The following is a 27,362-nucleotide window of genomic DNA, read 5'->3' as shown; positions in this document are numbered from 1 at the left end:
ACGTTGAAAGTAGAACAGGAACTTTCAGACGTGACAGCCAAAGAGCTCTTCCTTTGATGAAACTCAGTCCTGCCAGCAACTGTTAATTAAGATAGAATCTTAGTCTGGGCTCCAAAGAGTCGTTTACCTGCTAGAGTCAGACCTCCACTCTTACATTTATAGATGAAAGGAGGGTCGACATCCAGGCTCCAATTAATGTGGCTGTGGCATTGGTACCATCTCCTCTGGGGCACCTATTTTTAACCACATGGTGCTTTCTGTCAAAGGGTAGCATCCCACAGGGATTCTCTACAGACCAGAATGTTTGCAGAATGCAGGGCGGGGAGTTCCTGGAACAGACTTCAGAAGTACAAGGAGGCTAAAAACTTCCTGTTGAAAGTACAACTTCAGCTATAAAGGCACTAGACAACTTTCATTTGGAAGCTAGCCCCAGCTGGTGGGAGGCAAGATAAAATATGCCATGCCCTTAAAATGCCACCCTGATGACTTCAACTGCTTCTTGACTGATCCAGCAGTGCCCTTTTCATAACCTCCACTTCAGAGGGAAGGAAGAAGCTTTGGATCCAACAAGGAAAGATCGCTAAGTTTCTTACGACACACGTGATATAAACATGCATAAGTCACTTAATAACTGAAATGCCAGAGTGAGACTTGGCAACTCCCAAAGATCGAAAACACGGAGCAAAACAAGCCGCCCTGTCTTACGCAATTCTCTCAGAGCTTATGGTTTGGAGTGGAGGGGACCATATAACCTGTGGGGAGGAAGCACGCCACAGCCTGGCGAACAGTGCAGTCGGCAGGCACAGATCAAACACCCGAGACCCACTCCAGATACGCCAGTCCAGAGGCACTTACCTTGCACTGCCCAGACACGCAGATGGCCGTGCCGTTCTGGTCACAGGGGGTACCATCAATGACCTTCTCCGCCTGCCGTACGTAGAAGCGGTAGCCCATTGCCTGGCAGTTCAGCTCACACTTCCGATTGCCCTTGGCTACCGAAAAAGAAAAACACAACCCAATAATCAATAAGCATCTTTATTTTTTTCTATATTTTTTATTGAGATAAAATTCACATAACATAAAATTAACCATTTTAACCAAAGTGTGCATTTCAGTGGTTTTTAGCATATTCACAGTGTTGTACAACCATCCTCGTGAACTAATTCCAGAACATTTCTATCGCCCCAAAAAGGAAACACTGGACCTGTTAGCTGTCACTCCCAATTCTCTCCTCCCCGCAAGACCTTGGCAACCACCAAATCTATTCTTTGTCTCTTTGGATTTGCCTGTTCTGAACATCTCATAGTCACACACCTTTTAAAATGCGTGAAAGTTATTGGATCTCTCTCTCTATTTGATGGTAGAGAGAAGGGGCTGTATCTTGATCTACAGGCACATAGTAGAGATTCGATGCTAGTGAATATTGTAAAGGAATTCTTAAAGAATCTCACAATGCAAATAATAGACTCCCCTTTTAGACATCCTCCCATGCTTTAACATAGTCAAAATTATATCGTATAAATCAGCAATCACAGTGAGCACACAATATTTATGTTCTACTTTTTATTATTTGAAATCTATACAATTATATCATTTTACATTCTTTTAAATGGCTGAGTTTCCTGTAATAATTCCTCCATTACCAGATATTTAAGTGGTTTCCCTATCACCTTAGTTTGGAGTCCAAAGTCCTCAGCAAGGGATAAAACATCTTTCAGGAGCTGAACCTTGCCTACCTTTATAGTCTCATTTCCTCCTGTTCCTCCTTAAATCTGCATTCTATCCCCAATTAAGCACTTCCTCTGTCCAGCCATTGTTTCACTGCTCCTCTGGCTCGTACCTGTTTCTACTTTGCTTTAGTTCCCAGGTCACCCCCTCTGGGAAGCCCTCCACAGATCCTGATCTACTCTATACGTCCATCCATCACAGGCTGACACAGCCTCCTCTACTATAAGGTTAAACAAACTTCATTTGAAGCATGGCTTTGAGGGACCACAGAGATGTGTCTATCTTATTCACTTTTATATCCCCAACACTCAGTAGAGAGCTGGGCACATAGCGAATGCTCAATAAATCCCTGAGGAATAAAAGGAGGGATAGATAAATGAATATTGGCCTTTGGGTTTTTGTTTTGTTTTGTTTTTGTTTTTGCCTTTCTCTCCTCTCTCCCCACTAGATAGATTCCCCTACCTCGGGGTGTTTCTTTATATTTTTGTTACTTCACAAAAAGTACTTCACCAGCACAAAGCCTGGTGCTCAATAAATGCTAAATTAATTACTGCTACAACTAATATTTTCAGAGCAATCTAGTTGCCTCCAAAATAAGAATGAGAAGAATGTTCAGGTGAGATATATTTCCATATCCAAGGGAGAAAGACATGCCAAGTACACACTGATTTTGTTTAACTGCTTTTGGACACAAGACTAATGCTATGTTCAGCCATAAACAGCATGTTCCAGGGTCATGCCTTTGTCTGAAAATCTGATTACTGCATTGGATAATACTAACTTTTTCCTACACAACACAATACATCATACTTTCCCCAGTGTGGCTGTCTGACCGTCATAGCAATGAACTTCCTTCTACTCCAGAGCCATTGAAAACCGCTAACAGGAAATCACAGGCAACCTCTGGGACCACATGGTTTAGGAAGATTGAATCTTCTGTGTACTCTGAGCTCTACTGGAGAAGTCAAGAGACTTGATTTCCTACGCTGGCTGCCCAAAAGATATAAGAGGTGATCTTGGAAAAGTCAAAGATTACCAGAGACGAAGCACCTTTGGGAATGTCTGAAACCAAACCGTCATTTTATGGATTAAACACACACACACACACACACACACACACACACACACACACACACACACACACACACACATACTCCACACACACACAGCAGGCCTAAGAAAGGAAGTGACAAGTTAGAGGCAAAACTAGTCTCCTACAACCTGCTTTCTCATGTCATCTATGTATCCAGATCCCGTTTCCTCTCACCCAGCTCCTTACTTTGGGAAGTGACAGCAGGAACTATCCAGGTGCATTGCATTTTGTAATAAAAGTGTCTGAAAGGCAGCCTCACAGAGGGCAAGGGTTTTGAGTTCTCACTTCTCTGGGCTTCCTCCCAATTACCACTATCCTTTGGAATACTATCACTGGCAGCCACAGCTTTAACCCTCAATATTTGCAACCATACTATGGAAGAACATTCTGAGAACAAAGAAAGATGGCTGAACATGAGACAATGAAAGCAAATGGCTACATGAAAATAACCCAGAGGAACGGCCTTAAGTCTGAGTTTCTCATACGTGTGGCCCAAACCAGCTACTAGGTCTGACCCTCTGCCTACGTGGCTTAGGCAGTGTCCCTGCCTTCTCAGACTTGCAACAAGGAAAAGTCGGATCCTAGGAGATAACTGAAACCTGGGGACAAGTGACTACCTGACAAAATTGCCCAGAATCCTGCTGCCTTAGCAATATTGCATGTAGAGCATCTCATAAAATTACATTAGCGGGCTTCCCTGGTGGCGCAGTGGTTGAGAGTCCGCCTGCCGATGCAGGGGACACGGGTTCGAGCCCCGGTCCGGGAGGATCCCAGTTGCCGCGGAGCGGCTGGGCCCATGAGCCATGGCCGCTGAGCCTGTGCGTCCAGAGCCTGTGCTCCGCAATGGGAGAGGCCACAACAGTGAGAGGCCCGCGTACCACAAAAAAACAAAAACAAAAACAAAAACAAAAACAAAAAAAAACATCTGCAGGGCTACAGTTTAATGTTTTTCATGGATGGTCACTTCACTCCTTTTTTCTCCCCTTGAACAGAATTACAATTCTGATGTCAAGAGCCTCTTCTCTAAGCAGATTTTGTCATGGTTTCCTCCTTGCAGAGAGAGGGGACAAAACAGGAGAGTATACGCTAGGATAAGAGCAAGTGGGCACATCCTTCTCCTCCGCGCTTATCTCCCCCTTACTGCTCTCCCTCTCTGCTCTCATCTGCTTCCTAAAAGTCCTCCCCACCCCCACAGGGAATACCTTTACATTCCACACACCACAGAGGTAGTGACTCTCAGTGTGGTCCCAGGACCAGAAGCATCAGCATCACCTGGGAACTTGTTGAAAATGCAAATTCTTGGGCCTCACTTCCAACTCCTAAATCAGAAACCCTGGGGATGGAGCCTGGAAACCTGTATTTTGACAGGTCCTCTGGGTGATTCTAGTGCATGGTCAAGTTTGGGAACAACTGCTCTATGAAAAATCAAGTAGTGAATAGACCTGGAAGCAGCTGATTATTCTTACATTGAATCAAAGATGTTCAAATTCCATGCCTAAATTTAAAAGTTAATACAAGCACTATTTTTTAATTTAGGATATTGCCTGGATCCCTGATAGTAAAACAGCCCTCTGATCATTTTTTAAAATTCTGGAGAATATACAAGAAAATTCAGGTTGCTTGGAATAAAGTGACTAACAGCTAAAGGGTTTACCCTCAAACACAGGTTAAATGTTTAAATCACTCATTGAACTCTTTAATTGGAAAATCCATTGATCTAAGAGGAAAGACATTTTTAAGTGATAAAGGGCAAAGAATATAGAAAAAGAACTAACAGTTATAAAATTTTGGAAGGTGGGAAGCAGAAGGATCCATGGAAATGACTTAGCAGACAGACCCAAGCAAATGGATCTTAAGCAGGAATTGAAGCAATGAAGCTACCTAGTATTGTACCGTCTCCAGAAGGCAACTTTGGAAATAGGGGAGAAAGCAGGCCTAAAAACAGAAAAATTATCTATAAGCGTATTTAAGAATTAGTCAGAGGTTCTACTTTCCAGAATGGTTAGCTAAAAGCCTTTGAAAATCAGCTCCTTCATAAAAGCAAAGAGAACATTGGAAAAAGCTGGAGTGGCTATACTAATATCAGACCAAACAGACTTCCAGACAAACATTTTTACCAAAGACAAACAAGAGCATTTTACAATTATAAAATCCATCAGGAAGACAAACAATGAAGCCCCAAAATACATGAAGCAAAAACTGACAGAATTGAAAGGAGAAACAGACAATTCAACAATAATAGTTTGAAACGTTGACACTCCACTTTCAATAATGGATGGAACAACTAGAGCAGTAGATATCTATAGAACCTTCCACCCAAGAAGAGCAGAATACACATTCCTCTCAGGTACACATAAAACATTCTCCAGGAGGGAACAAATGTTAGATCACAAAACAAGTGTTAATAAATTTAAGAGGAGTGAAATCATACAAAGTATGCTTACTGATCACAATGGAATGAAATTAGGCATCAATAGCAGAAAGAAATTTAGGAATTTCAAAAATATGTGGAAATTAAACAACATACTTCTAAATAACTGATTAAGAAAAAAAACTCAGGGGAAATTAGAAAAAACTTTGAGATTAATAAAAATTAAAACACATCATACCAAAACTTATGGGATGCAGTTATAGTTGTGCTTAGAGGGAAATTTATAGCTATCAACACCTATGTTAAAAAAGATCTCAAATCAATAACTTAATCTCCCACCTTAAGTATTGAAAAAAGAAGAGCAAACTAAACTCAAAGCCAACAGGAAGAAGGAAACTAGAATGGAAATAAATTAAACACAGAAGGGAGAGACAACAGAGAAAATCAATGAAACTGAAGTTGGCTTTTTTTAAAGGGAAAAAAATTGACAAACTTTTAGATAGACTAACCAAGAATAAAAGAGAGAAGACTCAAAATACTAAAATTAGGAACAGAGAGGGGACATTACTACTTATTTTAGAGAAACAAAAAACAAACAAAAACAAAAAACAAAACAAGCTTCTAGCCAGGGCAAAATAGACAAGAAAAAGAAAAGGCATCCAGATTGAAAAGAAAGAAGTAAAAGTATCTATCTGTATTCACAGATGACATGACCTTGTGTACAGAAAAAATTTTAAGTGCACCAATAAACAAGTTCATCAAAGTTACAGGATATAAGATCAATATGCAAAAATCAATTATATTTCTATACACTATCAATAAAACAACCTTAAAATAATAGCATTATTTTTTATTGTAAAAATACCATTTACAATAGCATCAAAAAGAAGAAAACACTTAGGAACAAATTTAACAAAAGAAGTGTAAGACTTACACATTGAAAAATACAAAACACTGTTGAAAGAAATTAAGGAAGATCTAAATAAATGGAAAGAAATTCCATGTTCATGGATCGAAAGACAATATTGTTAAGAGGGCAATACTCCCCAAAATTGATCTACAGATTCAGTGCAATCCTAATCAAAATATCAGCTGTCTTTTTTTGCAGAAATTAACAAGCTGATCCTAAAATTTGTATGAAAATACAAGGAACCAAGAATAGCCAAAATAACTTTGAAAAAGAAAAACAAAGTCGGAGGACTCATACTTCCTGATTTTGAAACTTACTACAAAACTACAGTAATGAAGACAGTGTGATATTATCACAGGCTAGACCACAAATCAATGGAAGAGACCTGAGAGTCCAGAAATAAACCCTTATATTTATGGTCAATTGATTTTTGACAAGGGTGCCAAGATAATTCAATGAGGAAAGAATAGTCTTTGCAACAAATGGTGTTGGGACAAGTTTGCATATCTACATGCAAAAGAATGAAGCTGGACCCCTGTCTCACAGCATATATAACAATTAACTCAAAATGGATCATCAACCTAAATGTAAAAGCTAAAACTATAAAATTTCTAGAAGGAAGCATAGGCACAAATCTTCATGATTTTGGATTATCAATGGTTTCTTAGATGATATGACATCAAAGGGACAAGTGACAAAAGAAAAAACAAGATAAATTGGACTTTATCACAGAAGTCTATTGAGAAAATGAGATGGCAACCCACTGAATGAGACAAAACTTTTGCAAATCATATACCAGATAAGGGACTTGTATCCAGAATCTATGAGGAACTTTTATAACTAAAAGATAAAAAGAGATTCCAATTAAAAAAGGACTTAAATAGACATTTCTCTGAGGAAGATATACAAATGGCTAATAAGCACATGAAAAGATGCTCAATATCATTAGTCATTAGGGAAATACAAATTGAAACCACGAGATACCACTTCACACACAGGATGGCTGAAAAAAACAAAAAGACAATAAGAACACTGGCAAAGATGTAGAGAAATCAGAACCCTCTTACAATGCTGATATTATTATTGTAAGATGAAACATCTTCCTTGGAATACATTTGAGAGTTCCTCAGAATGTTAAATGTAGAGTTACCATATGAGCCAGCAATTCCACTTCTAGGAATACACCAATGAGAAATGAAAACACACATCTTCACAAAAACTTGTATATGAAAATTCATAGCAGCGTTATTCATAATAGCTAAAAAGTAGAAACAATCCAAGCGTCCAAGTGATGAATGGATAAACATGATGTGGTATGTCCATACAGGAAATATGACGTGACAAAAGAAAGGAATGAAGCACTGATATATGCTACAACACGGAGGCACCTGGAAAACATTACGCTAAGAGAAAAAAGCCAGTCACAAAAAGTCACATATTGTATAATTACATTTATATCAAATATTCAGAATAGGCAAACATATAGAGGTAGAAAGTAGATTAGTGGTTGCCAGGGGCTGGAGGGAGGCGAGAGTGTGGAGTGACTACTAATGGGTACGGACTTTCTTCCTGGGGTGATGAAAATGTTCTGAAATTATATAATGGTGATGGCTGTATGACTCTATACTAAAAGCTGCTAAATTGTACTGTTTAAATTGGTGGCTTTTATGGTATGTGAATTTTATCTCAATAAAGCTGTTATTTTTTTAAAAAGCAGCAGCAGCAGCAGTTAGCTTCCTAGATCCCCAAGAAATCATCACATAAATAACAAGAAAATTTCTGTTTCCAGATTGAAGGAGCCCATCAAGTACCCAGGACCGGGGTGTTAGGGTGCTCAGATTATCTACCATTACCATCCCAATCCAAGTCAGGATTCTCCCAGCAGCTGGGAGTTTTGCCTGCTGTTAGCTCACAGCTGTGTCTTTCTGGAACTTGCCCCCAGCCTAAGGGAGCTGCCTCACCAACCTCCTTCCCGGGGATAGCCCCTGTCCAAGGACGGGTCCATGTGGTTGTACAATGGCCCATCCCGTCTTAGTTTGGGGTAATTCCCAGCTCAGGGCTGTTCATTCCTGCATCTCACACCCCTCACAGGCATAGTTCCAGAATCACTGCCTAATAAACACTGGGCACAAATCTCTTTCTCAGGATTAGCATCCTGGAGATCAGACCTAGTACACTATCATGGCTCAGCTGTGAAGCGCATGCACATAGGCATACGGTAAGCAATGGTTATTAATCTAACCAAAATTACAACATAATTACATTGACAGTGTGTGGGATGGGAAGTGTGTATGTGTGGTGAGGTGGAGGGAGAGGATGATGAAAGAGGGCTACATCGTCACCTTCAACAGAAAGTACCTGAAACTGAAAAATCCAGAAGTAATGATATAAACATTATTCAGAGACAAGAAAGTCAATATCAAAAGAACAGCTAAAATTATTGGGGAGGAAGAAATACTGGAGGGGGCAAAGTTTGTAGCATGATTTGACTCTGTAAGATACATGCATGGGTAACTTAAACAATAAAAATTAATTTTAAAAAGAATTTTAAAAATAACTCCAACAATCTGGGTTCTGAGAAATGGAATCCTGTACAGTTTCTATCAGTGGTAGGTCCTTTCCATCTCTATTCAAAATTAACACAAAACTATAAAACTCCTTGCTGTCTTTTCAGGAACTCAGCATAAGTGGGAGAGCAAAAATGTTGCTTTCCAAGAAAGCAACACGTTGCTGAAGGTTCTAGATTTTAGCCAGCTTTGCTACTACCAAGGCTTGCATTATCTCTTAGTAGGCAAGAGGGAGACGCCTCAAAGTGGCAGGAAATGAGGTTCAAGCTTTCCCCACAAATGCACATTCTTTTGCCTTCCCTTAAGTAGAGAGAAAATTTCAGGTAAGAAAAGAGGAGAGACATTCTGTGAATAAATACGTGAGGCTATTCTTGGAGAATGGATAACATCTGTGCTTAGTTTCGGATCCATTCAAACTTCACAAGTTCACTCCAAGTTTAACACTGAAGCCCTCGTTTCCCAGGCTCAAGTTCCATTTTTTTGGTAGAATATGTGATATCCCTGTTCAAGAAAAGCAGCCTCGTAAACGGAGCTCATAAAACTCAGACGTGGCAGGGTGCTCACCCAACACATGCTGATGAGCGAAGTGTAAACGAATTAGAAACATGTGGATGCACTGTCTTAACTGTGTATGCAGCGTTTATATAAAATAAAAAGGTGTTTGCCCAAAGTCCTAGCAATGGGCACGGAGTTTGCAGCATTTGCTTGGGGGTGAATAATGCAGGGCAGCCAGAGCTATAGCCATAGTCATGCCGGGCTTCACCTCTGCCAACTACATTATCTACATGCTAATCTTCCTGTTTATGATGAAGGATCTGCCTGCCCTTGGACTCCAAATTCTGCACTAGACGCAGATGATTACTATATAAACTGCTTTCCCCCAGACTGCATTTTCCAGGACAAAGTTATGGAAAATAAGATGAGGAGGATGCTTCTAAGAGCCCAGACTCTTCTCTGGAATTAGAAAACTGTTTGAAAAAGTAGAGAAGGGGGGCAGGATTAATTCTTAGCTTTTCCTGTTCTGAAAAGGAAATTGTTTGGGCGTGCATTCCATCATAAAAACTTAAATACAAAAGCATACAGCTTATCAATTATGGACAATAATACCCCTAACCTTCCATCCCGCACTGCAACTATGTAATTTAAACTTTGAATCTTATTTAATTGACAGTCTTAACAGACTTGGAGATCTGGACGAAAAACAGTACACAAAATGCCTTTTTTAAATTCTGAAAAACCATTGGCTCAATGTTGCATAGATGTTAAATTCCTCTTAGCACTGCTCACACTTACACACATTTCTAGTAAGTAACACTTTAATGGTGGTTCTCAAACTTTAGTGTACTCAGAGTCACTTTGAGGTTTCATTAAAACACAGACTGATGGACTCCAGCCCCAGAGTTTCTGATTCATTAGGTTTCTGATTCTTGGCAAACCCAGCATCTGCCTTTCTAACAGGTTCCCAGGTGATGTTAATGCTGCTGGCCCAGGAACCACACTTTGAGAACCATTCTTCTAATTGGTACTATTGAACCAGGATGGGGAAAGGAGACCCACCCAGCAACCAGACCACCAGTTGACACCCTGGGAATGCACTGCCAAAGCTGACACACAAAATGATGTTCAGCTAACTAAATCAAAGGTTACAGTTTTATACATGCAAGCCAGCCAGTGGAGACTGTAATCAAGAGGCCATTCAAGGAGGAAGTTCCCTTCTGAGCTGGCAGGTACGGTCCATACTGTGCAGGAAACGGAGGGGAAAAAGGAACTTCTCTTTCTTTAGCATCTGCGTTTGCCTCCGGCTGCCTAACCTCTTCCTGCCTTTTACAATTTTTATGTCTACTGCTTACTGAGCACCTACTATGTGCCAGACTCTTTATGTACATTGACTCAGCTAATCCTCACCCCTGGAGGATGAGGGCCCTGAGGCTCAGGCAAGCTCATCACCGCACATGGCCCGTTCGAGGGGTGAGAGACATCCTCCATGGCGGAAGTAGAGAGCAAGGGAAGATGAGCTGAGATGAGGCTGCCGAGGCAGATCGGCAGCCCAGGGCATGCAAGACCATCATTCTCGTAGAAAGAATGAACACACTTGTCTTGAGTTCTACGAAGCACCGCGGCTAGCATTCCTTGCACTTTTCCACATAGCAGAACGTGGAACAGCAGTAGCTTCCCATTTGGAGAAAGTTCCTAGACACGTAATTTCACAGGAATTGGTTAAGCCAACTTTGTCCGAGTTACCCAACCTTTCTTCTGAAGTGTGTTCTTTTTCTCTCATGTCATAGTAAATCCAAAGCTGGAAAAAGTGACTGAAAACAAATACCATTATGGAAAAAGATCCTGCTGTTCAAAACTCTTCAAGCTGTGTGACATGGAGTGCTACATCTTAAAATGTTACATTTAATAAAAAAATGACAGTGTGAAAGGGGTTCTGTCAGTAGAAAGCCAGTTTGGCCAACTGTCAGGAAAGCAGCTTGACAGCTTCAACAGAAGTGGGAGGTCATAACCAGTTTCTTATGGAAAAATATATATCTATCTGAGTGGATGTGGATATATTAAAATACGGCATATATACATATCCTCCAGCAAAACAACGTGGCTGGGGTTTTTCTTGTTAAGGACTGAGGCTGTTGAGACCTCCGAGGAGAAAGCTGGGGAAGGGAACTCTGGTACCAACTTCCATGTAAAGTAAAAGCCTCAGAAGCCAGAGAAGCTCAGAGGCAGAGGAAATGACACCATCTCTGCAGGCAACACCCAGAGGGGGGTGGCTTGACTTCCCATCTCCTGCCATTATCGTAGTAAAAAAAATATATATGTATAGGTATGTGTGTATATGGGTGGGTATGTGGGTATGTTTACATGTGTGTAGTATGTATATATGTTGCCATGTATCTGCGTGTAGGAATGCCTGTGTGCATATATTCGTGTGTATATGTGTCCTTATTTACGTGTGCATTACGTGTATAAGTGTGTTCATGTATATAAGTGCGTATGCACACATGTATCTTCCAGAGTCTGTTGGCGCCAGGCCAAAGCAATCAACAGTGATAAGAACACAATATGCGCTGATCCATAAGGTGGTAAAGCTTATTGCGCGAATGTGTGGGCAGATGCAGCAAATCCACGTAGCAAGCAGTGGTTCTAACAAAGCCTCTCTCTTCTAAACATTTAAGAGCAGACCTGATAAGACACTAGAAAAAGAAGGTTTCAGCAGGAAGGAAGTTTGGATGGCTTAGTATGACAAATTCTCAGAATTCAGGGGAGAACTTCAAGGACCCCCAGCTAAACTTGGACTCAGCTTTCCCTTCTGGGGCTTCATAAAACCCGCTGAAGAAAGACTTTCATCGCATTACCACTCCTCTTGCAGCCATCCCGAGTTCGTCACTCTCCTCAGAAAATCTATGGCCAGCCCCTAAGATGGGGTTCGAGGACATCATTCTCTACAAGTGGGTCTTTCACTAACTAATGACTCAACTACTCTCTTCATTGTTCTGGAAACACACCGTGGGCATTCTCACCTCTGTGGCTCTATTTCTTTTGCTCGCCTCTCCAGAATGTCCTTGACATTCCAATCTACCAACACAAACCCTACCTCCAGCATATGATTGTGAAATACACAAACATAAAAACTGTGACAAGTGCTGTGAAGGCAGAGTCTCCCAGGGAATATAGAACAGAGAAATACACTCTGTCTAGGGTATCAGGAAAGGCTTTACTGAGGAAGTGACTTTTGAACTGAAATCTGAAGAATGAATTAGTTTTATGAGAGAGGGGATGGAGAGTAAGCCATCTCAAGCAGTGGTACCAGGCTGTGCAAAGGCCCTGTGGTAGGAGGAGTGGAAAGAAGGCCAGTGTGGCTGGAGAGACAGCCTGGAGAGGAGTGAGCCTGGAGAGGTGACCCTTCTTTAAGTCCACAGTTCTCATGATCTCTCTGGATCGGGGTTGCCAGATAAAGTGCAGAATGCCCAGTTACATTTTTCAGATGCATAAGATATGTTGTATGGGACATACTTAGGCTAAATACATTAAACAATGATTTGTTTATCTGAAATTCAAATTTAACTGGACGTTCTTTATTTTTACTTGCTAGCAACCTTACGCTGAATACAACCAAAGGACATATTTTTCTACATAACTCATTTGTATTCTCTACCACAACAGGTCTTATTTTTTAGCTGGCTTCAGTTCTTTCCATCTCTCATGACCTCAAACAGAGAACCTCAGAGCAGGAAGAGTCCTAGAAATCAGGCAGTCTGACCTTCTAGCTCCACAGATAAGAACAGGAGGCTCAGAAAGGCTCCGGAGCTGTTCAAGGTCACAGATAAAGACCCCACTGAGGCATCTTTCATGCCCTCCTGCTGTGCCTAGGACAGCGCTGAGCACATTAAAACAACAGCCTAATCAATTGTTTGATTGAATTAACAAGCTCATTTACATGCCTCTGTACAGAGGGGGATGAATAGATACGATCCCAGACAGCCAGGAGCTTTCCAAACAAAATAAACAGCCAGCCAGACAGAGCAGAGGCCACTTGCACATGCACAAACACGGGACAGACACAAACAACCCCAGCCAGCGGCTGCTTTGACCAGCTAGACTCCTGCCTTTTTCCGGAAGCTCTGTAAGAGCCAGGAACCAAGAAGGCTCTCCTCCTTGCTGGCTTGGTGAATTTACTCTTGCATGGTGGCCCATGGAATTGACATGACAAGTGTGGAAAGGGATCATTTTTAACCTTAAGATGGGAACTGTGACACTGAAAGGCCTCACCAGCCAGCCTCGTTTGTCCCTTTCAGGTCCTAGTTATTTGCTAAGAGACTTTTTTCGGGTCTTCTCTGCAGGCAGAACACGTTCCGTCCAAATATGCACAGCCACCCAGAGAAAAGGGCAGGGGTGGGACCCTCCACCACTATTTACCAAACGAATGCAACATTCAACCCGACTGAAAGCAGGGGAGTAATCCCTCTGAGTAAGCTTGGCTTTCATTCCTCCACAGGACTTGAAAAGACGTCAATCCATCCCAATCACAATCAAATGCAAGCATTTCACTTCCCGAAGACAAACAAGGATTTGGACAAATGAGAAACGGAGGCTCCCTTGTGGAGGCATGAAAAGGGAATTCAGCAGCCCCGGCTCCCTCTCTAAGAAAGCACCGGGAAGGATGTTCTTGCCGTGACCACACAAAGCGTGGCATGAGCTCATCACGCCAGAACCTAATTGAAACCTCAGGCTGAAACAGTGTTTTGTGATATCTGGGGGAGAGGATGGGCAAAGACAAAAAGGAAAAACAAAGGATGTGTACAGAAGAGGCATGAAAAGCAGCCCACTTCTTGACTGTTGGGACGATTTGGATGGTGGCCATTGAGTTAAATGAGGTGCAGCCTTCCTTTCAATCTCAGAGACCCAAAGCCGTTTTGCAGAACTAGCTGCTGCCAGCATTGTGGCTCCCTAGCCAAGGCCTTCAGGGTCCATTAGCACCTTCAAAATGCAATTTAGAAATTGTATCTAGGGCTTCCCTGGTGGCGCAGTGGTTGAGAGTCCGCCTGCTGATGCAGGGGATGCGGGTTCGTGCCCCGGTCTGGGAAGATCCCACATGCCGTGGAGCGGCTGGGCCCGTGAGCCGTGGCCGCTGAGCTTGCGCGTCTGGAGCCTGTGCTCCGCAACGGGAGAGGCCACAGCAGTGAGATGCCCGCGTACCGCAAAAAAAAAAAAAAAAAAAAAAATTGTATCTAAAGAAATGCAGCAGAAAAGATGCTGGTTAGACCTTTAGACAAACCACCTGGCATTCACGAATCCACTGAAAGGCATAAAAGGGAAAGAGAAAGAGCGTGGCTCTGTTCTGTCCTTTCCTAGGTTTGAATCTGAGTTCTGCCACTTACTAAGCTTGTGTCATTGGACTAACTATGTCTATGAACCTTGCTTTCCTTATCTGTTCAAATGGGTATGCCAATGCTTATCTCACAGTCTTGTCTGAGAATCAAATAAGAGAATGCTTGTAAAAGCACAGGTGCAGATATTTGTTCACTTCCTTTCTTCTCCCCTGAAACTAGATGCCCAGGGAAGTGATGAAGTCAGTGTTTGGAAGCTTTATTAAGAACTGCAGACATGGAAATACCTGACTTTATTGAAATGTGGCAACCCTTGCAGGCTGGAGGTAAAAAGATGCGCTAGGTGGTAGTCCCCCCTAGTTTCGAGGCTTTATTTTATTAAAAGTATTCCCTTGTCAGTAGGTAGTTAACTGACGTTAGGCTGTCTTCAAAGCTCTGCGGAGCTGCCTGTTCTTTGCATATTCTTTGATAATTGCCGCAACAGCGTGGCCAAGTTAAAATAAGCCTGGAAGAGGAGTAGGGAGAGCCGTCCCACGGTGTTTTGGCTGCACTTCAGGACTCCAGCTGCTCGGTAGCCAGACCTTGGGAACGCTGTTTAAGTCTCATTATTCTATTTTCTTTCTCTTTATGGTTCTTGCAAATAGCCACCTGAAAGGTTCATTTCGTTATCTGTATAGAGAAACGGTTTTAATCCTTCTTCTGAGAGTCGGCTGTGTTCTGAAGGGCCAGCAGCCCCTGCAGTTCAACCCTCAGCCACTGACAAATATAGGTCTTAGTGAGGGACTCGCTATTCTTTTCCTTCAGCAGAAGTTCCCACCGACAAGCATAGTCTGCCTCAATGAAAAGCATGTGACAGACCGGGATGCCTGGAAAGAAGGCACCTCTCCCCATACTCCCAACAGTACCTAGTCACAGCCAGTATACCTTTGTGGGATTATTGGTTCTTTTCCTAGACCCAGTCCCCTACTTCACCTTGACTGTGTAGCCATAGCCCCATGCTCTGGATTCCTTTGGAAAGATTTAGCCAGCCATAATTACCTAAAAAACTGGGGGAGGGGGCCAGAAAAAGAGAATTCTCTTTAAATGCCCAATAGATTTGAGATAAAAGGATGTGATCTTTTTGACTGAGTAATCCAGCTTATCCTCTACTCTCCTCTTCACTGTACTAGGCAGATCAGGCTCCAGGAAAACTTCCTGGATCATTCAACATAGTAAACGCAGGGCACTGTGACAAATGGGCAAGCACATGTTTAGATCAAGGACACTCAAGGTCTTTCTGTGGGTTCAGAGTGCTGGAGGTCAGGGGAAGGTTACGTGACAGAGTAGAGAGAGGGAGATGTGAGATGCAAAGCTGGATTCAACCTTGCAGGCCTATGAAAGTCAAAGTTTCCATAGCTCTCTCTGCAATCCAGAAATCTTCCAATAGTTCTAACCATATTTCCAACTCCTCTCTACTCTTCCCTCACTGCTTTCCTTGTCCAGTTAAAGCCATACAAAGATTTCACCAAAAACAGACAGTCCCATGAAAATCAAACTAGATAACATAAACAGAGAGGGAATGTAATCTAAGCTCTTTTAAACCTTTGGCCTAGATTCCATTGGGCCCATCCTCTTACACCTCATTTTTTTCCTACAACAGTAACAGCAATGTTTACAAGCGCCAAAAACGTGGAAGTAACCCAAGTATCCATCGACAGATGAATGAACAAACAAAATGTGGTATATACTTACGATGGAGTATTATTCAGCACTAAAAAGGAAGGGAATTCTGACACGTGCTACAACATGGATGTATCTTCAGACATTATGCTGCATGAAATAAGCCACTTACAAGAAGACACTGTATGGTACCACTTATATGAGGCACCTGGAGTAGTCAAATGCTTAGAGACAGAAAGTAAAATCGTGGTGGCCAGAGTTAGGGGGAGGGTAAAATGAGGAGCCATTATTCAATGGGTACAGAGTTTCAGTTTTGCAAGAATAAAAGAGGTCTGGAGATTGGATGCACAACAATGTGAATGTACTTAACACTACTGAACTGTATACTTAAAAACAGTTTAGATGGTAAATTTTGTTATGTGTATTTTGCTACAAATTTGAAAAAATGGAACTAGAGTCTTTACATTCAAAAGTCTGCCCCTTCTTCCATTATATTCCAAGGGTCAAATCAACACTCCAATGAAACAATACCTAAAATTGGTGGTCAAATTCCAATAGCTGGCGTGATCTACCAGACCAGGCTGCCCCACAGAGATTTGCTGTCTGCTCTCGTCAAGTGAAGTGGGCATCAGCTGTCCTTTGCAAAGATGACATTACTGACTCCAAACCAGCAAAGCATGGGTGAAGGTTGCTTCAGTCCCCATTACTTGGGATACACTTCCATCGCTTTCACCCGCATTCTCCTCCTTACAGGGCCTGGCACATACTGGGTACTCCATATGGGTTTGGTGAGCAAATTAATGAGTCACTAAAAGGCTAAAGTGGAATGAACCAAGCAGCTCTATGACAGAATTGTAAGAACCCCTCGAGAGTGTTAAAAACACAAATTGATTGCTCTTTGTGGACAAATGCGAGGGATGATTTATGTGAAACAAGGTAAAGTAGGTTCTTGTTAAAGTCTCAGATTTTACTGGGAATGTGTGATACCCTGAGTGCAGTTTTGATTTGTCTTCTGTTTATGTGTGTAAACCACAAAAGCAGTTAACTGTTGATGGCCAAATAACAAATGTCTCTGCCTCTCCCCAGAGAGATTAAATAGCTCTGGGTTGAGAAAAAAATAGAAGATCAAAAGAAGACCCAGACTTCCCGGCTGGCAGGCAGCAAGAGGTCCCCTGGCCAAGGGAGGGTAACCTTTGCTTGAACTTAGAGGAATGTGGAAAAGGGGTTCTGGGCTGAGAAGAAAATCTGTAAGATGCTTCTCCTAAGCTGTGCAGACCAGAATTCTGAGCTACATGCCTGAAATTCCCTGACCTGACCATAATATTTACTTCTAAGCCTTTGCCGCATATACTTATAATTAACAAAAAGATGTCTTGTTTTCTTTTTTTTAAAATTGATGGCACATAAAGCAAGTTCCGGGTGAGAGTGATATCTTTGTATAATTGGTCCAATACTTTTGGGAAAATAAGGCAGATATCAGGTGACATAATTCATACCCACTGATCTATTCATCCCCCTCCTGGAATTTATTCTAAGACTAAAAATCTAAAAGAAGAGAACATATTACAGTTTTCCTGAAAACGTATTTGAATGAATTTTGAGTTCTTTTTAAAAAACTCATTAGGAAAAAGACTTTGGGGGAGATAAAACATTATCCCCATTACACCTAAGGCCATATTAACCCGTATATAAGCCCTGATTCATGGGTACCACTTCCTTGATTTAGAGACAATCACCAACCAACAGCATCCTGAGCAGATCTGAAAATGCTTCTCTAACACCTGAGATCACCCAGACAACACTGTCCGTCAAAAAGAGCCCATTCTATAGGCACTCAGACAGGTTTTTTTTTTTTTTTTAATGTTAATGAGTTATGCCTAGCAGCTAGCTTGCAGTGCACAGCTATTCAATTCTTCAAACGGGTGATAAAAGCATCCTGCCCAAGTCCTCAGAAGCCTAAAGCAAAACGCAAGCAAGCTGTGAAAACAACTTGACCCCCGTGCCCAGGGCTGCAAGGGAATCTCCAGGGCCCAGGAAAAAAAGAAAAGACAACAAAAACAGAAAACCCTGAAACCTCGACTCCTAAAGTAGCAAGTACTATAATGCAAATGTATGTTGATTAGAAGGCAAATAGAACCCTTTTCAGCCTCTGGTTTCCAAACACAAAGCTTGGAAAACAATTGATTTTCTCCAAGTTCTTCCAAATAGAGAAGGAAATAACTGGGGAAGACTTTCGTCATTTTAAAAGATGACCTCTGAATTTGGAACCGAGGGAACGCCCACATTTTCTCTTAAAAAGTGTTATTTACTTAGTGATCGGAGTCTACATATTTCAGACTCTCTGTGTCTCTCTCCTAACAAACAAGCCATCCCGTTCTGGAAAGTAGGAAGGCTGGGGCTGTGCCCACCTGTCAAACTTCTCTTTCACATGGTAACATCTCCATCTGCTGGAAAGTTAGATGTCTGCATTAAAGGCAGATAATGTTAGTTTGACTGTCCTGTAAATCTAGGTCAAATTTACATTCCCACTTTCTCGTTCATAAGCCTTGCCTTGTTATTTGAAACATCTGGCTTTTTCCCTTATTTCCGAGGCCTCCAATGGTCTTCATCCCTGTGGCACTTGCAGGACCTCTCCTTACCCCTGCTCACTCCCCTCCCCACGGTTTGCACAGGTCCCCATCGGTCTTTCTTTAGAAATGTACATCCTTAGGTTAGTCCAGAAACCCTTCTCTGAGGCTGGATATTGTTTACCTGGAGGTCAGTGGTTCCCGTACAACCCTCCCCGCCCCCCCGCCCCCCGCCCCCGGGCTGGCATTCCTTTGAACTATGATCTTAGCTTTTCACAGCATGAGCTCCTTTATTTGGCTGGGCAAAACTGTTCAATAACTGCCTGTTTTGTCTTTGATTTTTAAAAATAAATAAACACACAAACATTTGGGCCGTGAGGACAAGGCTGTGGTTGCCCCGCTCTTGTTTCTGGTGCCTTCAAGTCTCTTGCTCTTTTGTACGTTTCTGTGGATTCCACCTTGGCCAGGCACCCACTCAGTGATTAGCCCCAGGAAATACAAGTGCACATTGCCTGTGTACACGACTACTTCTCTGTCCTTTCTGTTTCATCATTAGCATCACTTTTCGGAATCAATTCCTCCACGCCTTTAGTTTAGTTTCCATTCTGCCATTCCTTTCTTTAAAGTAAACAACGTACAATTCTATTTATAAATTATGGCTTCCTGGTATTAAACTCCCAGCCAGAACCTGAGCAGCTTTCTGGGCTTCCATCTCTTTATTTGTACAGTAAGGAAGTGGGACTGATCCCTTAAGTCCATGCAATTTATGATGGTCAGAGGAAAAAGAGGCCCAGGCAAGTAAAGAAGCCACCTGCTTCAGCAGCCTCTCAAAGACGACAAACTTGAGAGTCAGAGGTTGGCAAGGAAATAAAAGCTAGGCGGATCTTGTCCTTCTCTTAGGAGAGCTGGTGAAGGACAAGTTAGCTATGAGAATGCCTGATTATAAGAAAACGGGGGCTTTCCTGGTGGCGCAGTGGTTGAGAGTCCGCCTGCCGATGCAGGGGACACGGGTTTGTGCCCCGGTCTGGGAAGACCCCACATGCCACAGAGCGGCTAGGCCCGTGAGCCATGGCCACTGAGCCTGCATGTCCGGAGCCTGTGCTCCGCAACAGGAGAGGCCACAACAGTGAGAGGCCCGCGTACAGCAAAAAAAAAAAAAAAAAGAAAGAAAACGGGAGTCCGATAAGCCCAAGAGGACCCAACCCTCCTCCGTCTACCTAAAGAGAACTTAGAACTGTAGAGCTGAACAGAAAGGCAGGCCTTTCCTTGCCCTCCAAGACCATCTGCTAAAATGTACCTGAGAAGGAGAAAATGAGAAAAGCTAAAGAAAAACGCCTTCTCTCTCTTTCTGTCTCTCTCTCCACAGCTGCCTAATCCAGGGGGTAGAAGGTCTAAATAATTTTGATCTCAACAACTGGTTTAAAACATGTTATCTTCTTTTGCCTAGAAGAAAGAATTAGGTTTATTAAGTAGTGATTTACAATAAAAGATCCATAAAACTGATGCTTTAATTAATGGCTAGTATGTAAGCTTATTCCATTAAAAGCAAGAGCATAATGGAGTGGAACAGTGGATGTGGCAGGACTGAGTTCCGGCCCCCAGCACTTTATACCTATGATTATTGCACTATGTTGTTTCTCTACTCACGCCTGCACTTAGATTAGGAGTTCCTTGAGGATGATGGAACCTGGTCTTCTCATCCTAGTAGCCTAGACAGAGGTCCTCTCACACAACAGGTATTCAATAAGTGCTTGTCAAATTGAAATGGACCAACCAGAGCCCGTTCTAATGGTCCCTCCACATATGGAGAGCAGATGGCTAATGATCTACTTGCCAAAGTTCTGGCCCCTTGTTCATCTGATGTGAGCTCTCCAGGTCTCCTTCATGGTGCCTTTACAAGAATTAGAATACATGTCCCTTCCTCAACACACTTTACTTCCTCCTGATAGAAAATCATCATAATGTATTGATACCATTAGAAAAAGCCACTTTTGGCCATCTGCTGGAAAGTTGTCACAGTAAATATGCAAATCATTCATCTTTTGAGTCAACAGAGTCATAATAAAAATATGAAGAAAATCAAAACAATAAAGATACCGACAGAGGAAACTTGCACAAGCCTCTTAGATAGCCTCATCCACCAGAGGGCAGACAGAAGAAGCAAGAAGAACTACAATCCTGCAGCCTGTGGAACAAAAACCACATTCACAGAAAGACAGACAAGATCAAAGGGCAGAGGGCTATGTACCAGATGAAAGAACAAGATAAAACCCCAGAAAAACAACTAAATGAAGTAGGGATAGGCACCTTCCAGAAAAAGAATTCAGAATAATGACAGTGAAGGACCTCAGATCCAGGACCTCAGAAAAAGAATGGAGGCAAAGATCAAGAAGATGCAAGAAATGTTTAACAAAGACCTAGAAGAATTAAAGGACAAACAAACAGAGAGGAAGAATACAATAACTGAAATGAAAAATACACTAGAAGGAATCAATAGCAGAATAACTGAGGGAGAAGAATGGATAAGCAACCTGGAAGACAGAATGGTGGAATTCACTGCTGTGGAACAGAATAAAGAAAAAAGAATGAAAAGAAGAGAAGACAGCCTAAGAGACCTCAGGGACAACATTAAATGCAACAATATTCGCATTATAGGGGTACCAGAAGGAGAAGAGAGAGAAAAAAGACCCGAGAAAATATTTGAAAAGGTTATAGTCGAAAACTTCCCTAACCTGGGAAAGGAAATAGCCACCCAAGTCCAGGAAGCGCAGAGAGTCCCAGGCAGGATAAACCCAAGGAGAAACATGTCGAGACACATAGTAATCAAATTGACAAAAATTAAAGGCAAAGAAAAATTATTGAAAACAACAAGGGAAAAACGGCAAATAACATACAAGGGAACTCCCATAAGGTTAACAGCTGATTTCTCAGCAGAAGCGCTACAAGCCAGAAGGGAGTGGCATGACACATTTAAAGTGATGAAAGGGAAGAAGCTACAACCAAGATTACTCTACCTGGCAAGGATCTCATTCAGATTTGATGGAGAAATCAAAAGCTTTACAGACAAGCAAAAGCTAAGAGAATTCAGCACCACCAAACCAGCTCTACAATAAATGCTAAAGGAACTTCTCTAAGTGGGAAACACAAGAGAAGGAAAGGACCTACAAAAAAACCCCCAAAACAATTAAGAAAATGGTAATAGGAACATACATATCAATAACTACCTTAAACATGAAAGGATTAAATGCTCCAACTAAAAGACACAGGCTCGCTGAATGGATTCACAAACAAGACACATATATATGCTGTCTACAAGAGACCCACTTCAGACCTAGTGACCCATACAGACTGAAAGTGAGGGGATGGAAAAAGATATTGCATGCAAATGGAAATCAAAGAAAGCTGGAGTTGTAATACTTATATCAGATAAAATAGACTTTAAAATAAAGAATGTTACAAGAGACAAGGAAGGACACTACATAATGATCAAGGGATCAATCCAAGAAGAAGATAGAACAATTATAAATATATATGCACCCAACATAGGAGCACCTCAATACATAAAGCAACTGCTAACAGCTATAAAAGAGGAAATCGACAGTAACACAACAATGGTGGGGGACTTTAACACCTCACTTATACTAATGGACAGATCATCCAAAATGAAAATAAATAAGGAAGAGAAGCTTTAAATGACACAATACACCAGATAGATTTAATTAATATTTATAGGACATTTCATCCAAAAACAGCAGATTACACTTTTTCCTCAAGTGCACACGGAACATTCTCCAGGATAGATCACATCTTGGGTCACAAATCAAGCCTCAGTAAATTTAAGAAAATTGAAATCATATCAAGCATCTTTTCTGACCACAATGCTATGAGATTAGAAATCAATTACAAGGGAAAAAATGTAAAAAACACAAACACATGGAGGCTAAACAATGTTACTAAATAACCAGAAGATCACTGAGGAAATCAAAGAGGAAATCAAAAAATACCTAGAGACAAATGACAATGAAAACATGACAATCCAAAACTTATGGGATGCAGCAAAAGCAGTTCTAAGAGGGAAGTTTATAGCAATACAATCCTACCTCAAGAAACAACAAACATCTCAAATAAACAGTCTAACCTTACACCTAAAGGAACTAGAGAAAGAAGAACAAACAAAACCCAAAGTTAGTAGAAGGAAAGAAACCATAAAGATCAGAGCAGAAATAAATGAAATAGAAACAAAGAAAACAATTGCAAAGATCAATAAAACTAAAAGCTGGTTCTTTGAGAAGATAAACAAAATTGATACACCATTAGCCAGACTCATCAAGAAAAAGAGGGAGAGGACTCAAATCAATAAAATACGAAATGAAAAAGGAGTAGTTACAACAAACACTGCAGAAATACAAAACATCCTAAGAGACTACTACAAGGAACTCTATGCCAATAAAACGGACAACCTGGAAGAAATGGAAAAATTCTTAGAAAGGTATAAGCTTCCAAGACTGAACCAGGAAGAAATAGAAAATATGAATAGACCACTCACAAGTAATGAAATTGAAGCTGTGATTAAAAATCTTCCAACAGGGACTTCCCTGGTGGTGCAATGGTTAAGAATCCGCCTGCCAGTGCAGGGGACATGGGTTCGAGCCCTGGTCCGGAATGATCCCACATGCCACGGAGCACCTAAGCCCATGCACCACAACTACTGAGCCTGCGTGCCACAACTACTGAAGCTCACGTGCCTAGAGCCCATGGTCCACAAGAGAATCCACCGCTATGAGAAGCTTGCACACCGCAACGAAGAGTAGCCCCCACTCGCCACAACTAGAGAAAGCCTGTGTGCAGCAACGAAAACCCAATGCAGCCAAATAAATAAATAAATAAATAAATAAATCTTCCAACAAACAGAAGTCCAGGACCAGATGGCTTCACAGGTGAATTCTATCAAACATTTAGAGAAGAGCTAACACCCATCCTTCTCAAACTGTTCCAAAAAATTGCAGAGAAAGGAACACTCCCAAATTCATTCTATGAGGCCACCATCACCCTGCTACCAAAACCAGACAAAGATACTACAAAAAAAGAAAATTACAGACGAATATCACTGATGAATATAGATGCAAAAATCCTCAACAAAATACTAGCAAACAGAATCCAACAACACATTAAAAGGATCATACACCATGATCAAGTGGGATTTATCCCAGGGATTCAAGGATTCTTCAATATATGCAAATCAATCAATGTGATACACCATATTAACAAACTGAAGAAGAAAAACCATATGATCATCTCAATAGATGTAGAAAAAGCCTTTGACCAAATTCAACACCCATTTACGATAAAAACTCCCCAGAAAAGTGGGCATAGAGGGAACCTACCTCAACATAATAAAGGCCATATACGACAAACCCACAGGAAACATCATTCTCAATGCTGAAAAACTGAAAGCATTTCCTCTAAGATCAGGAACAAGACAAGGTTGTCCACTCTCGCCGCTATTATTCAACAGAGTTCTGGAAGTCCTAGCCACAGCAATCAGAGAAGAAAAAGAAATAAAAGGAATCAAAATTGGAAAAGAAGAAGTAAAACTGTCACTGTTTGCAGATGACATGATACTATACATACAGAATCCTAAAGCTGCCATCAGAGAATTACTAGAGCTAATCAATGAATTTGGTAATGTTGCAGGATACAAACTTAATGCACAGAAATCTCTTGCATTCCTATACACTAATGATGAAAAATCTGAAAGTGTTATTAAGGAAACACTCCCATTTGCCACTGCAAAAAGAGAATAAAATACCTAGGAATAAACCTACCTAGGGAGACAAAAGACCTGTATGCAGAAAACTATAAGACACTGATGAAAGAAATTAAAGATGATACAAACAGATGGAGAGATACACCATGTTCTTGGATCGGAAGAATCAATATTGTGAAAATGACTATACTACCCAAAGCAATCTACAGATTCAATGCAATCCCTATCAAATTACCAATGGCATTTTTTACAGAACTAGAACAAAAAACCTTAAATTTTGTATGAAGACACAAAAGACCCCAAATAGCCAAAGCGGTCTTGAGGGAAAAAAATGGAGCAGGAGGAATCAGACTCCTGGACTTCAGACTATACTACAAAGCTACAGTATTCAAGACAATATGGTACTGGCACAAAAACAGAAATATAGATCAATGGAACAAGAAAGAAAGCTCAGAGATAAACCCATGCACCTATGATCAACTAATCTATGACAAACGAGGCAAGGATATACAATGGAGAAATGAAAGTCTCTTCAAAAAGTGGTGCAGGGAAAACTGGACAGCTACATGTAAAAGAATGAAATTAGAACACTTCCTAACACCATACACAAAAATAAATTCATAATGGATTAGAGACCTAAATGTAAGACCTGACACTATAAAACTCTTAAAGAAAAACATAGGAAGAACACTATTTGACATAAATCACAGAAAGACCATTTTTGATCCACCTCCTAGAGTAATGGAAATAAAAACAAAAATAAACAAATGGGACCTAATGAAACTTAAAAGCTTTTGTACAGCAAAGGAAACTACAAACAAGACGAAAAGACAAGCCTCAGAATGGGAGAAAATATTTGCAAATGAATCAATGGACAAAGGACTAATCTCCAAAATATATAAACAGCTCATGCAGCTCAATATGAAAAAACCAAACAACCCAATCCAAAAATGGGCAGAAGACCTAAATAGACATTTCTCCAAAGAAGACATACAGATGGCCAAGAAGCACATGAAAAACTGCTTAACATCACTAATTATTAGAGAAATGCAAATCAAAACTACAATGAGGTATCACCTCACACCAGTTAGAATGGGCATCATCAGAAAATCTACAAACAAGAAATGCTGGAGAGGGTGTGGAGAAAAGGGAACCCTCTTGCACTGTTGGTGGGAATGTAAATTGATACAGCCACTATGGAGAACAGTATGGAGGTTCCTTAAAAAACTAAAAATAGAATTACCATATGACCCATCAATCCCACTACTGGGCATATACCCAGAGAAAACCATAATTCAAAAAGACACATGCACCCCAATGTTCATTGCAGCACTATTTACAATAGCCAGGTCATGGAAGTAACCTAAATGCCCATGGACAGACTAATGGATAAAGAAGATGTGGTACATATATACAATGGAATATTACTCAGCCATAAAAAGGAACGAAATTGGGTCATTTGTAGAGACATGGATGGATCTAGAGACTGTCATACAGAGTGAAGTAAGTCAGAAAGAGAAAAACAAATATCTTATATTAACGCATATATGTGGAACCTAGAAAAATGGTACAGATGAACCGGTTTGCAGGGCAGAAATTGAGACACAGATGTAGGGAACAAACATATGGACACCAAGGGGGGAAAGTGGGGGTTGGAGTGGTGGTGTGATGAATTGGGAGATTGGGATTGACATTTATACACTGATGTGTATAAAATTGCTGATTAATAAGAACCTGCTGTATAAAAAAATAAATAAAATAAAATTCAAAAAGATACCTACAATGTAAACACTGACCCTGGAGATGCAGTAACCTGTTCAGTGCACAGCCTGAACAACTGTGCAAGGCAGATGATTTCTTTCAGGCATCTATGTGACTAGCCTTGAATAACCGAGCCTATGAGGTGGTGGCAAATGGTAGAACTCTTTATGTTCTGCTACTTTCATGTTGGCTTCAGAAGAGTCACTGACAGAAAGTGGCGGGATTGCGTGTGTTTGTGTGTGTGTTAGGGAATTGGGAAGGGGGCAAGCAGTGATCACAAGTTAGGTCACAAGGAATCTAAAGAATGACTTCTCTCCCTTACAAAGTTCTCTGGCCCAGCGAGTTTGAGCTGTAACCTTGTCCACAAAAGGATTTCCCTGGCAATACACTGTTAGTTTAGGTACCAAATAGCTGTCCTGACATCAAATGGCCCACAGCACTCTGGGTGTTGTCCATCAACCCACAGGTATACTCATCAGGTCTGTTCTCTTTCCTTGTCCTCTCTGCAGATTTACACTGCAGACCACCAGCCCTCCCTCAGTGCTCTCCTGTCCCTTTGCATTCCTATCACTGCAGTCTCCAGGTTGCCCTCCTCCGGGGCTGTTCCTCCCCTGGTTCTTCCTCCACCCCGGACAGGCATTCTCCGAAGGTCATGCCTCAGAGTCTGAATCTCCTTCTCCACTCTCCCCTTCTCATCTGTTTACCGGGATGGAGAGCACCCACATGCCTGTTCATCCCAATCTGCACACAACCTGTGGCCCTGGCTCTCCATATGCCTGCACAGCATTCCCACTGGGACATCCTGACTTCACCGCAAACTCACTTCATAGCTAAACTCAAGCTCTCAACTTCCTCCCACTTCTGTTCTTCCCCACTGGACTGCCTGTTTCGTGGCAGGCCTGCCGTTATCCCAGTCACATAGCGTCAAAACATGGCCCTTAGTTCCTGCATGAAGTCGCCCATCCAGCGTAACTCATTCCCCCTTGGGAATGTCTCCAGTGTTTCGTTCACATGTCAGTTTCTTTCCACTCCCGCACCCAGGGCCCCATCAAGCCTGGATAGCTGTGGCAGTCTCCTCTTGGTCCCTGCCCTGCTCTTCACCCTGAGCACACTT

General features: G+C 41.5%; 1 protein-coding gene across 1 annotated transcript in view; it reads right to left on the bottom strand.

Annotated features, from left to right (window-relative positions):
* THSD4 (thrombospondin type 1 domain containing 4) overlaps nucleotides 1-27,362 on the bottom strand; it is a gene marked incomplete at its 5' end in the record, with an annotated part of 540,083 nt that overhangs the window by 308,899 nt on the left and 203,822 nt on the right. The window contains one exon of the mRNA XM_082861410.1: nucleotides 856-992. Coding sequence (XP_082717536.1) covers nucleotides 856-992 — 137 coding nt within the window. The remainder of the gene's footprint in view (nucleotides 1-855; nucleotides 993-27,362) is intronic.

This window comes from Leucopleurus acutus (assembly GCF_964270905.1).
Source record: "Leucopleurus acutus genome assembly, chromosome: 1".
In the NCBI taxonomy this organism is placed as follows: Eukaryota; Metazoa; Chordata; class Mammalia; order Artiodactyla; family Delphinidae; genus Leucopleurus; species Leucopleurus acutus.
This window is presented reverse-complemented; position numbering and strand designations above follow the sequence as displayed.